We start from the raw sequence: 14,434 nt of genomic DNA, 5'->3' as shown, positions 1-14,434 counted from the left end.
TCTATTATCTTATAGTAAAATAAACATATACAGGTTGAGTATCCCTTATCCAAAATGCTTGGGACCAGAGGTATTTTGGATATGGGATTTTTCCGTATTTTGGAATAATTGCATACCATACTGAGATATCATGGTGATGGGAACTAAATCTAAGCACAGAATGCATTTATATTTCATATACACCTTATACACACAGCCTGAAGGTAATTTTAGCCAATATTTGTTATAACTAGGGCCCTCATTCCGAGTTGTTCGCTCGGTATTTTTCATCGCATCGCAATGAAAATCCGCTTAGTACGCATGCGCAATGTTCGCACTGCGACTGCGCCAAGTAACTTTGCTATGTAGAAAGTATTTTTACTCACGGCTTTTTCATCGCTCCGGCGAACGTAATGTGATTGACAGGAAATGGGTGTTACTGGGCGGAAACACGGCGTTTTATGGGCGTGTGGCTGAAAACGCTACCGTTTCCGGAAAAAACGCAGGAGTGGCTGGAGAAACGGTGGGAGTGCCTGGGCGAACGCTGGGTGTGTTTGTGACGTCAACCAGGAACGACAAGCACTGAACTGATCGCACAGGCAGAGTAAGTCTGGAGCTACTCTGAAACTGCTAAGTAGTTAGTAATCGCAATATTGCGAATACATCGGTCGCAATTTTAAGAAGCTAAGATTCACTCCCAGTAGGCGGCGGCTTAGCGTGTGTAACTCTGCTAAATTCGCCTTGCGACCGATCAACTCGGAATGAGGGCCTATGTGCATTAAACAAAGTGTGTCTACATTCACACAATTCATTTATGTTTTATATACACCTTATACACACAGCCTGAAGGTCATTTAATACAATATGTATAATAACTTTGTGTATTAAACAAAGTTTGTGTACATTGAGCCATCAAAAAACAAAGGTTTCACTATCTCACTCTCACTCAAAAAAAGTCTGTATTTCGGAATATTCCGTATTTCGGAATATTTGGATATGGGATACTCAACCTGTATTAAAGTTTCTATCTAGTCTACTTGTGAGTAGAGATGTGCACCAATTCCCTTGTGTTGTTTTTATATCTGTATTTATTTTGTGAGCCTACTGACCTTTATTGAACACACACAAGTTGTAAAAAAAAAAGTGAAGAACACTATTTTTCTGTTTTTAGTTTACAAAATTACAACTTCACACTGCAGACAGTGCTATACTGATAAAACTCTGTGCTGCTGTAAATTTCTAATAATTTCATAATCTCTTTGTGGCTTCCCACATACCAGTATTCCCAGGCCCCCTTTCCGACCATCTCAATCCGACTTTAAAAAAAAGTCGGATTGAGACGAGGGACATGAGGGAGCTGAGAGGAGGAGACGGGAAGGGGGGGGGGGGGAGCCGTGGGGAGACGGGGTAGAGATGGGGAGAGCAGCGGGGAGATGGGGAGAGCAGCTACAGCAGTGGCGTAGCAGGAGGATGTGTCACAGCCGCCGCTCACAGCAGCATGCCGTGAGCCGCGGCTGTGACACATCTTCCTGCTACGTTTGCTGGAGCCGCTGCTGTAGCGCTGCTCTCCCCCGTCTCTCCCCGTCTCTCCGCTGCTCTCCCCTGTCTCAGCTCCCTCATCTCAATTCGACTTTTTAAAGTCGAATTGAGATGCCCATTGAATAGCCCTTGTCGGATCCATTCCGACAAATGTATGTCGGAATGGATCCATCTTCAATTGAATATACCCCCTATGTCGGAACACTGGACCCATCTCTGTTTGTCTCTGAGCATTCCAGTGAACTCATAGGCTACAGGTTGTTCTACCCTAGCCCTCTTCAAAATTGAGTACATACAGACCAACAAGAGATGGAGGTTGATTAAAAAGGTATTCCTCTAACTCTCCAAAATATCATTCAGATCATTATTTACCTACAATGGACTTTTGGATTAATGCACTGTCCAGTAATATAAAATGAATACCTATAATCACCAGTTTATTAGTTATTCTCAGCACAGAAAAAAATCCTAGCAGATCTATCAATTATGTTAATAGAACAAATCATTTCCAAACAAATGTACATTGCACAGATAATTGTTTTGCTTCATGAAACATACCATACAATAGGGGTGATGCAGAGGTGGACACCAATAGCAGAGCCGCAGTGCTCCTTTGTATGCACTGCAGCAGCTGTGCGAAGTTATACAAAAGTCGCAGGAGGCGTCTTAAGTAAAACAATGCCCAATGCAGGCTTCTGTGCAGCATTGGATCATCTGCAACCAAGGAAGCAGCCACTGGCTTCGGCATGCCCAGACAAAGGGACAGACACGTTCCTGTTTTCTGGAACGTTCTTTGTTGCCACCCCTAAATGGAAGTTGCACTTGGAGCCCACTACCACTCCGTCGTCATCTAACATCTAAGGCCGGGCATATATTATGCAATTATCATCTCATAGATAATTGGGGGATCGAGATGATAATCACCGTGACCTACAAACAATGATTGGATGGTATAGGTAGGCCACATCTGGAGTGTATGCACTGCCACGGCCAACTGCCCAATAATCCCCAATTCCTTCACTTGGGAGCAAAGCAGATATTGTGCCCATACACTATGCAATATCTCACAGTGTATGGCCACTATATCTGATGGGTTCAGGCTGCCAGTCTGACAGACATTATATCTGACAGTGTATACTCAGCATTACAGCTCAATGATGCCTTGCTGAGCACATACTATACAACACACAGTAAGATATACTAGATAAATCCAACATGAAAAGAGAAGCTCAGTGCTCTGACATCGTTGTGTGAACATCTGGTAAGTGATAAGTTCAAGTAGTACTGTTTGATGCTGTAATTTAATTTCTTTATTTCGTGCTTATTAGTGCTGGTATTTTTTTCATATATCCTGAAAGTCATTTCTATGTGAAATGTCATCCAGATGCCCAGTATTAAGGAGATTGTAGTTCTGTCCAGCTAATAAGCTGAAAATAAATTGCAGATATTCTGACTTCCCTTCTTCTCAGTCCCCTCTCCCTAATACAATAACTGCATTTGAGCTAATCTATGACAGTGGAGCCAAGAGGTTATGTTACTCAGAGAAATGAAGAAATAAGTAATCATGCACATACACAGTATACACAATTCCAGTGGCGGTTTTTACTTATGGGCTGCAGGACTGCAGTCGTCCCATGTAAAATCCGCAACTCAGCTCAGTGTCAGTAAAGCCAGATGTAGTCTGTGTGACTACATGCCAGTCACAGACACTACAGACAGTCCCATTGGGAGGTGATTCCTCCATCCGGGACTGCCAGACAGGGCTGCAATTAGCAGAGAGCTGGCTAGTCGCCGCTACTGCACATGCGCTGGGTCCCGGTTTCAATGAACTACATAGTACAGGTGCCGGGACCCAGGCGGCAGCGGGGACAAGGTGGCAGAGGCCCGGCAGCATGGTCAGCGGCAGCCCTCCTCCACCAAGGTAGGATCTGCCGCTGCACAATTCTATGATATATACATAATACTCCTTTTACCTTTACATGGCTACAACCTTTTAAGTTAAATGGTCCCCAATCTGCAATACTGCTGCATGTTATCAAAATAAAGGATCAGTGGTATAGCTATAACGGGTGCACCGTGTGTGGTGCATGCGGGAACATGGGCCCAAGGGGCTTCACGATCCACACTGCACCTGACAGATATGCTTCTGTGCCCATGCAGTGCCTCCACCATACCTGCTGCTATCTTTCCAGTAAAGTAATTAGCTCCACCTGTGGATCTTTTAAAATGTATCAGTAAGAACATGAGCTGTTTGGGGTCCTGAGGCTATATTATGACTCAATGCTAACATGGTTTAGCGGGTGGGCAAGTACAACAGATTTTGTAGAGTAACATGTATAAAGTACATTGGAGTGGTCAACAGCATTAATAAGTATTAGTTAGGGGGGCCAATTAGTTTAGTAATTATTAGTATTAACATTAATTAGTATTAGTTGGGGTGGTCTGTTAGTTTAGCATTAGTTTAGGTCAGGTAGATTCATAGATGGAAATGTGGAGGTCATGTACAGTCACAGATAGTATTGTGGAGGTCAAGTAGATTCAGAGATGGAATTGTAAAGATCAGGTAGATTCATAGATGGCCCTGGGGAGGTCGTAGATTCATAGATGGTATTGGGGAGGTCAGGTAGATTCATAGATGTAATTGTAAAGAGCAGATAGATTCATAGACAGTATTGGTGTATTAAGATAGATTAACAGATGGAACTGTGAAGGTCAGATAGATTCATAGATGGTATTGGTGAGGTCATATAGATTATTAGATGGAATTGTGAAGATCCGGTAGATTGCAGAGGTAAGGTAGATTCATATATGGTATTGTGGCAGTCAGGTAGATGCATAGATGGCATTGTGCAGGTCCGGTAGATGCATAGATGGAATTGTGGAGGTCAGATAGATTCATAGATGGAACTGTGGAGGTCAGATAGATTCATAGATGGAACTGTGGAGGTCAGGTAGATTCATAGATGGTATTGTGTTGGTAAGATAGATTCATAGATGGAATTGGGGAGGTTACTGTAGGTAGATTATTAGATGGAATTGTGAAGATCAGGTAGATTGCAGAGTTCAGCTAGTTTCATAGACTGTATACGACAGGTAGAAGCATAGAGCAAATTACAGTTAGAGGATCAGTAAATTGATAGGTTTAGTTGCACAGTTCAGGTAGATTCATAGATTTATTTATGCACATCAGACAGATACAGAGATAGATAGAACTGAGACAGGAAGAATGGCGATTAAATTGTAGTTTTCAGGTAAAATCATAAATTGAAATGTAGAGGACTGATATATTTGTGAGGATTAACTATGTAGGTGAAAGTACAGTGGACAAATAAATGTATATATTTAATTGTGGAGTTGATTCATTGATGAAATTGTTGAGATTAAGTAGAGACATATATTATTAAAATGTACTTATATAGTGCCAGTACACTCCATTATGCTTTAGAATTTGGAACAAAATAGTAATAAAACAGTAATAAAACAAGACTGGGTTATAACATACAAAGAGGTAAGAGGAAAATTTAGATATACAAATAAAATGTGAAGTTTAGGTAGTTCCAGAGATAAAATTGTCACGGTCATTTAAATTCACAGAATTAACTATATTGGGCAAAGAGAATCATAGATTTAATTGCGGAGATCAAATATAGTATATACACTAAAAACATTAAATGAAAGCACACAGGTAGAAAATCCACATATACGTTGTGATGAGTCAAACATATTACAACAGTTGTGATTGCTATACAGTCTGTAGAGATTGCAAAACTTTAGCAGGTTCTAGGTACTGTAGACACTATTGAGATCAAGCACTTAAATGCTCCATTCACTTTAATTATGGTAAAAATTACGTGGATTGTTAATAGGGACGATAGGTTAGGAAGGGTAAATGTAGGGATGAGGACATTTAGGGAGTGAGAAGCATAATGATAGCATAAAAAATAAATACATTGAGTAATATATATATATATATATATATATATATACATATATATATACCCATATATATATATGGGTGTGTGTATATATATATATATATATATATATATATCTGTATATTGTTACTTAAACTTTTGAAGGTTGCAAAAGATATGCAACATATACTGCTGGATTAGCACTAAACCACAGATGTATACAAATAATCAAATTCTAGTTCATGTGTTGTTAATCATATGTCTTTAATACTATAGCTTACAGATGTCGTTGTAGTATGTCATGCTTTATATATTAGGGGTTAAGTAGTTAATGCGGCAATGTCTCCTTAAGAGTTTGAGTGGTTCAACTTTTGTAAAAGTTAAAATAGTTCCCCCCATCCTAGGCTGAGCTGTATATTTTACAGTAATGGTCCTAAATCCTGTGTAAGCTGTTTCCCCATAATAACAGATGTTACATGATGTTTATAGGCATTTGTAAACTGGGAATTGCTATGGTCAGAATTTCGGCGTGCTTATGTTTTGGGTGTAACATGCAGACATATGGTTTGCTTGTGCAGTGTCTTAATAATGGGCAGGCTTAATTCAAGTGCTGAGATTAATGTTCCACACGATTTGCAAAAAGTGTATGCAGTAACAGCTGAGTTTCAGAAAAATAATACAAATTCTATAACAAACCAACCTAATATATAACTGTTCAACACATTATATATGGTAGCACATTTTAATCTGTCTTCTTTAAAAACAACACAAAAAAAGTAAAAACAACACAATAAAAGTAAAAACACAAAACAGTAAAAAAAAAAACTTTTTTCCTTATATGTTCTGCAAATGTTCAACACTCAGAATTCCAGTGTCAGCCCAGTTTCTTACCTGTCCTGTCAACAGCAACCAGCCATACGCCAATAAGCACGCAGAGGACTCTCTTCATTTCCAGATTTCCCCTCCGTAGGATTTGGGTATCACCACAGGAAAAATATCTCCAGCAGAATATTTTATTCCCAGGACAAAAAAAAAAGAAAAGGAAAAATAGAAATAAAAAGGCTCAAAAGGTCCACCAAAAACACCAGCAGGGCCACGGACACACAAAAGCCTGTCGCCCCCCCCCCCACACGGATACCCTGGATGAGGATTATGAACACAGGTGGAAGAATGCTTTTCCCAAAAAATGTCTCAACTTCTCTCCCGAGTGCTCCGCAAACTGAGGCAAGGCTAAATGAGAAATTAAAAAATCCCTTTTACCTCAGAGGAAACTTTTTGTGTGTGTCTGTGCACAAGGGTGAGGATGCATTATACAATAGTTTCCTTTTCCTATGTGTGTTATTAAGGGAGCTCTCTGTATTTCCACCAAGCTGCCAGGAAAAAAAAAAAACGTTTAAAGTACAGCACTTTTGCAAAGGAGGGATAAGGGGGTGGGGAGGAAAGAAGTTCCTGTGTGAATGTATTTATTATTGTTATATGTACGTGCTTGCTACAGACCAGTTTAAGTAGCCCCCACCTCACTGATCTCTGTGTCTCTCTTTGCACAGCTCAGGAGATGAATGCATGGTTGCTAACATTTGAATACAGTTTCTAGGGACACTATGCTGCTATGTGAACACTGACATGACACGACTACTGGACAATATCATTAGACAATGAAATTTAATTTAAAACTTTCCCTTCGGCATTGTACAGTATGTCTTCTCTCATACATCACTCACAGATACTGAGAATCACATTCAACATACGGAGGAAAAGATACTGTGCAGCTGTTCCATTGTAAATACTAAAGGCCCATATAGACGGGCCGATGTGGAAGAGATGTGTGCTGAGCGTGCGGGGGGAGACGGGGGGGGCGCTCATTTCACCCAGCGGGTGAAGTGAGCGACCTGCTAGATTGGCCTGCACGGCAGGCCAATCTAGCACCAGCGATAGCTATCGCTGTAGGGGGTACACACGGAGCGATAATGCTTACATTCTAAGCAATCTAGTCAGATTGCTTAGAATATCGCTGCATGGTACCCCCCTTAACTCACTCTATAGATTGTAAGCTTGCGAGCAGGGTCTTCCTACCTTTATGTCTGTCTGTTTTTATCCAGTTTTGTTCTATTACTGTTGTTCTAATTGTAAAGCGCAACGGACTATGCTGCGCTATATAAGAAACTTAATAAATAAATAAACTAAGTATATAATCAAGATGCTATTTTCTATCTATCTATCTATCTATCTATCTATCTATCTATCTATCTATCTATCTATCTATCTATCTATCTATCTATTGCACTCTGAGTGCACCATTATGCAATAGACAGCACATACTGTATCCTGGGGGTCATTCCGAGTTGTTCGCTCGTTATTTTTTTCTCGCAACGGAGCGATTAGTCGCTAACGCGTATGCGCAATGTCCGCAGTGCGACTGCGCCAAGTAAATTTGCTATGCAGTTAGGTATTTTACTCACGGCATTATGAGGTTTTTTCTTCGTTCTGGTGATCGTAATGTGATTGACAGGAAGTGGGTGTTTCTGGGCGGAAACTGGCCGTTTTATGGGAGTGTGTGAAAAAACGCTGCAGTTTCTGGGAAAAACACGGGAGTGGCTGGAGAAACGGAGGAGTGTCTGGGCGAACGCTGGGTGTGTTTGTGACGTCAAACCAGGAACGAAACTGACTGAACTGATCGCAGATGCCGAGTAAGTCTGGAGCTACTCAGAAACTGCTAAGAACTGTCTATTCGCAATTTTGCTAATCTTTCGTTCGCAATTTTGATAAGCTAAGATTCACTCCCAGTAGGCGGCGGCTTAGCGTGTGCAAAGCTGCTAAAAGCAGCTTGCGAGCGAACAACTCGGAATGAGGGCCTCTGTACAAATGCCTATTCCCTATAGATTGTATTATGTAAGCTTGCGAGCAGGGCCCTCCTACCTCAATGTCTGTTATACCCAGTTTTGCCCTATCACTGTTGTTTCCAATTGTAAAGCGCAACGGAATATGCTGCACTATATAAGTAACTGTTAATAAATAAAAAAATAAAAAATATAGGGGTCTATTTACTAAGCCTTGGATGGAGATAAAGTACCAGCCAATCAGCTCCTAACTGTCATGTCACAGCCTGGGTTTGCAAAATTACAGTTAGGATTGGCTGGTACTTTGGCCCTCATTCCGAGTTGTTCGCTCGGTAAAAATCTTCGCATCGCAGCGATTTTCCGCTCAGTGCGCATGCGCAATGTCCGCACTGCGACTGCGCCAAGTAAATTTGCTATGAAGTTAGGATTTTTACTCACGGCTTTTTCTTCGCTCAGGCGATCGTAGTGTGATTGACAGGAAATGGGTGTTTCTGGGCGGAAACTGGCCGTTTTATGGGCGTGTGGGAAAAAACGCTACCGTTTCCGGAAAAAACGCAGGAGTGGCCGGAGAAACGGAGGAGTGTCTGGGCGAACGCTGGGTGTGTTTGTGACGTCAAACCAGGAACGACAAGCACTGAACTGATCGCAGATGCCGAGTAAGTCTGAAGCTACTCAGAAACTGCTACGAGGTGTGTAATCGCAATATTGCGAATACATCGTTCGCAATTTTAAGATGCTAAGATTCACTCCCAGTAGGCGGCGGCTTAGCGTGAGCAACTCTGCTAAAATCGCCTTGCGAGCGAACAACTCGGAATGAGGGCCTTTATCTCCAGCGACTTTGGGGTACATTTACTAAGCAGTGATAAGAGCGGAGAAGTGAGCCAGTGAAGAAATGTCCCCATCAACCAATCAGCAGCTCTGTATCATTTTATAGTATGCAAATTATAGATGTTACTTCAGTGATGATTGGTTGCCATGGGCAACCTCTCCACTGGCTCACTTCTCCGCTCTTATCACTGCTTAGTAAATGTACCCCTTTATCTCCATCCAAGGCTTAGTAAATAGACCCCATAGTGTAATGTGACAGAGTTTAATAACCTATATTTTTCTGTCTGATACTTCCTATTCCACTTCCATTGATCTACTGACTGCTGACGCTCTCTATGCTGTCACTTCTGAACAATATTGAATTAAGTTATGCCCCTTCTATGCAGTATCATAAATGATTGACAGCTCCAGAACTATTACCCATAGTAGCATCGCTACTTTCACTCAACATATAATGCTGTCACATAATGTCGATAGTAACGCCTAAAAATTTTACCAAGTGGCTTAGGGCTAGATATATCAAATGTATTTTATGGTAAAACCAGTGGCGTTTCTATCATGGGTGCAATGTGTGCGGTGCACACGGGCCCCTGGCTCCAGGGGGGCCCACACCGCACACATTGCACCATATTTTAGTACTCACCTCTCCGGAGTCCATGGTCGGGCGCTACAACCGCTGCTGTTGCGCAAAAAATCTCTTCCAAAATGGCAACCACACATGTGCAGTTTGAATTTTGTCTCCGGAACATGGCGGGCACAATGTCGGAGCCTACGGCCCACCTGGAGTCTGCACATGGGCCCTGCCTCGCTTAAGACGCCCCTGGGTAAAATCTCTACAATAATTACCACAGGCGCAGCCTGATGACCACATTTAAGTATTATATTACCCTGGTCAATAGTAGTGATGTGCACCGGAAATTTTTCGGGTTTTGTGTTTTGGTTTTGGATTCGGTTCCGCGGCCGTGTTTTGGATTCGGACGCGTTTTGGCAAAACCTCCCTGAAATTTTTTTGTCGGATTCGGGTGTTTTTTTACAAAAAACCCTCAAAAACAGCTTAAATCATAGAATTTAGGGGTCATTTTAATCCCATAGTATTATTAACCTCAATAACCATAATTTCCACTCATTTCCAGTCTATTCTGAACACCTCACACCTCACAATATTATTTTTAGTCATAAAATTTGCACCGAGGTCGCTGGATGACTAAGCTAAGCGACCCAAGTGGCCGACACAAACACCTGGCCCATCTAGGAGTGGCACTGCAGTGTCAGACAGGATGGCAGATTAAAAAAATAGTCCCCAAACAGCACATGATGCAAAGAAAAAAAGAGGCGCAATGAGGTAGCTGTGTGACTAAGCTAAGCGACCCAAGTGGCCGACACAAACACCTGGCCCATCTAGGAGTGGCACTGCAGTGTCAGACAGGATAGCACTTCAAAAAAATAGTCCCCAAACAGCACATGATGCAAAGAAAAAAAGAGGCGCAATGAGGTAGCTGTGTGACTAAGCTAAGCGACCCAAGTGGCCAACACAAACACCTGGCCCATCTAGGAGTGGCACTGCAGTGTCAGACAGGATTGCACTTCCAAAAAATAGTCCCCAAGCAGCACATGATGCAAAGAAAAAAAGAGGCGCAATGAGGTGTGTGACTAAGCTAATCGACCCAAGTGGCCGACACAAACACCTGGCCCATCTAGGAGTAGCACTGCAGTGTCAGACAGGATGGCACTTCCAAAAATAGAAAGTTTGTGACTCTGCGCACCGAGTATACCTGTTCGGGCTAGCTGCAGCACTTAGGTGACTAACCTATAGACAGTAATTGGTGATTAAATGCTGCGCTCGGCCCTATTCGTTGTGTGGGTGTCTCCTATATATACAATAGGAAAATGGCCAATGTGTAGAAATATGGACCTTGCACAATATAGATAATAAATCTTTACTGATCAATTCAAAAAGTAATTAATGACATAGATCTTCCAAACAAATGAGAAATATATGTAACGTAAGGATTAAATGCAGTTAAACCTGCAAATAAATTAAAAGTAAAGTAAATTAGAGTATAATGTCCCGCAACAAGTGATATTAACCTCCTGGTCAACACGGTAATGTGAGCGGTACCAGACCCTTGGTGAGTGACCAAAGAGACTAAGGGAAACACAGTCTTGAATGTCCTTCTTACGGCGGCGTCCCGCTCGTCCGAGTAGCTACTTGCACTTAGGTATACCTTATAGCAGTAGTTCTTCACGGTGTTCGGTGGGTATTGACCGTGTGTGTGTTGGGAGCAATATCCTCCGGACTGGTCCACCCTATTGCAGCCCCGTTCCCCTGCAGGGCGCCGGTTCACCAGCGCTCCCTGGGTGATCGTGTGCTGTGTAAGCAGGGACCTGTCTCGGCAGGGAGTGTATCACGGCAGCGGCTGTGTGCGACGCTCGCAGTGTTCCCCGCCGTACGGATAGCGTCTGTCAAACTACTCCCCCGGGGACTAGTCAGACTGCCTCGGCTCTGAACTCCGGCGGCGCGTCGGTGTACGGACACTCGCCGGATCTCAGTCAGCCGCTGAAGCACGAACTGTCTGGACGGGGGACTAATCAAGCCACCCCGGCCCTGAACTCCAGTGACGCGTCAGTGTACGGACGCTCACCAGATATCAGTCAGCCGTGGAGGCATGAAACGTCTGCACGGGAGATGAAGAACAGTCATGGCTCAATGAACCGCTGACCGCCCCCCCCCGCCGTGTAGGGAAGTTGACTCTGCTCACCTGTCACCGCCGATAATGGCCTCCCATCACCGGCTTCTTCCTCTGGTGTCGCCTTGTAGTGTTTGTTAGCGGAGTTCTCGATCACGCGTTCTCAGCCTAGTGTCCTGTCTTTCTCCCGTGCACGGGTCCTGTACTTTGTCGAGGTGGTTTCCAATGTGTGTCTCTCCAACGCGTTTCAGCCCACTAGGGGCCTTCCTCTGGGAGTCTTTGCATGTCCTCTCCGTGGGTGCTCTTTATAAAGGGTTTCATTTCAAATACCCCGCTTTCTGCAGGTCTCAAAGAGTGCATTTCCTGTTGGTCCATCTAATTAAGTTCCTGGTTGGTCAGTGATGCTGTCAGTCTTGGGAGTTCTACCCTCCCATTGGTCCATCTGGTTCAGTCACTGATTCAGTCAGTGATTCAGTCACTGGTTCAGTCCATGATACTGTCAATCTTAGGAATTCTAGCCTTCCATTTAAGGCTAAAACCAGGTTAGTTTGGTAAACTACAGTCCCACGTCCATGTTCAATGGGATTGAATAAATAAAATGCATGACAACAAAACTCTATGTAAATAATAAATATAGATGCATATAAAAGTATATACATGTGCATGAATGTACATAAACATGTGCAATAAATGGTTATCATACAACATTGTTCCTAATGGTAATCTTGCTGTCAGATTTATTACCTATATTGTGCAAGGTCCATATTTCTACACATTGGCCATTTTCCTATTGTATATATAGGAGACACTCACTTCCAAAAATAGTCCCCAAACAGCACATGATGCAAAGAAAAATTAAAGAAAAAAGAGGTGCAAGATGGAATTGTCCTTGGGCCCTCCCACCCACCCTTATATTGTATAAACAGGACATGCACACTTTAACAAACCCATCATTTCAGCCACAGGGTCTGCCACACAACTGTGACTGAAATGACTGGTTGGTTTGGGCCCCCACCAAAAAAGAAGCAATCAATCTCTCCTTGCACAAACTGGCTCTACAGAGGCAAGATGTCCACCTACTCCTCATCGTCCGATTCCTCACCACTTTCAGTGTGTACATCCCCCTCCTCACAGATTATTAATTCGTCCCCACTGGAATCCACCATCTCAAGTCCCTGTGTACTTTCTGGAGGCAATTGCTGGTGAATGTCTCCACGGAGGAATTGATTATAATTCATTTTGATGAACATCATCTTCTTCACATTTTCTGGAAGTAACCTTGTACGCCGATTGCTGACAAAGTGAGCGGCTGCACTAAACACTCTTTCGGAGTACACACTGGAGGGGGGGGGGGGGGGGGGGCTACTTAGGTAAAATAAAGCCAGTTTGTGCAAGGGCCTCCAAATTGCCTCTTTTTCCTGCCAGTATACGTACGGACTGTCTGACGTGCCTACTTGGATGCTGCCACTCATATAATCCTCCACCATTCTTTCAATGGTGACAGAATCATATGCAGTGACAGCAGACGACATGTCAGTAATCCTTGGCAGGTCCTTCAGTCTGGACCAGATGTCAGCACATGCTCCTGACTGCCCTGCATCACCGCCAGCGGGTGGGCTCGGAATTCTTAGCCTTTTCCTCGCAGCCCCAGTTGCGGGAGAATGTGAAGGAGGAGCTGTTGACGGGTCACGTTCCGCTTGACTTGACAATTTTCTCACCAGCAGGTCTTTGAACCTCTGCAGACTTGTGTCTGCCGGAAAGAGAGATACAACGTAGGTTTTAAATCTAGGATCGAGCACGGTGGCCAAAATGTAGTGCTCTGATTTCAACAGATTAACCACCCGTGAATCTTGGTTAAGCTAATTAAGGGCTCCATCCACAAGTCCCACATGCCTAGCGGAATCGCTCTGTTTTAGCTCCTCCTTCAATCTCTCCAGCTTCTTCTGCAAAAGCCTGATGAGGGGAATGACCTGACTCAGGCTGGCAGTGTCTGAACTGACTTCACGTGTGGCAAGTTCAAGAGGGTTGCAGAACCTTGCACAACGTTGAAATAATTCTCCACTGCGCTTGAGTCAGGTGCACTGCATTCCCCCTCCTTTGCCTATATCGTAGGTAGCTGTATAGGCTTGAATGGCCTTTTGCTGCTCCTCCATCCTCTGAAGCATATAGAGGGTTAAATTCCACTTCGTTACCACCTCTTGCTTCAGATGATGGCAGGGCAGGTTCAGGAGTGTTTGCTGGTGCTCCAGTCTTCGGCACGCGGTGGCTGAATGCCGAAAGTGGCCCGCAATTCTTCGGGCCACCGACAGTATCTCTTGCACGCCCCTGTCGTTTTTTAAATAATTCTGCACCACCGAATTCAATGTATGTGCAAAACATGGGACGTGCTGGAATTTGCCCAGATGTAATGCACGCACAATATTGGTGGCGTTGTCCGATGTCACAAATCCACAGGAGAGTCCAATTGGGGTAAGCCATTCTGCGATGATGTTCCTCAGTTTCCGTAAGAGGTTGTCAGCTGTGTGCCTTTTATGGAAAGCGGTGATACAAAGCGTAGCCTGCCTAGGAACGAGTTGGCGTTTGCGAGATGCTGCTACTGGTGCCGCCGCTGCTGTTCTTGCTGCAGGAGGCAATACATCTACCCAGTGGG

General features: G+C 43.5%; 1 protein-coding gene across 2 annotated transcripts in view; it reads right to left on the bottom strand.

The window, feature by feature from the left end:
• FLT4 (fms related receptor tyrosine kinase 4) overlaps window positions 1–6,739 on the bottom strand; it is a 312,191-nt gene extending 305,452 nt beyond the window's left edge. The window contains exon 1 of one of the 2 annotated variants that reach the window (XM_063928527.1): window positions 6,324–6,739. In XM_063928527.1, coding sequence (XP_063784597.1) covers window positions 6,324–6,381 — 58 coding nt within the window. In that variant the 5' untranslated portion in view covers window positions 6,382–6,739. The remainder of the gene's footprint in view (window positions 1–6,323) is intronic. The other variant, XM_063928526.1, reaches the window with a different exon arrangement.
• Window positions 6,740–14,434: the final 7,695 nt, after the last annotated feature.

The sequence above is a fragment of the Pseudophryne corroboree genome, chromosome 6, assembly GCF_028390025.1.
Source record: "Pseudophryne corroboree isolate aPseCor3 chromosome 6, aPseCor3.hap2, whole genome shotgun sequence".
Taxonomy (NCBI): domain Eukaryota; kingdom Metazoa; phylum Chordata; class Amphibia; order Anura; family Myobatrachidae; genus Pseudophryne; species Pseudophryne corroboree.
This window is presented reverse-complemented; position numbering and strand designations above follow the sequence as displayed.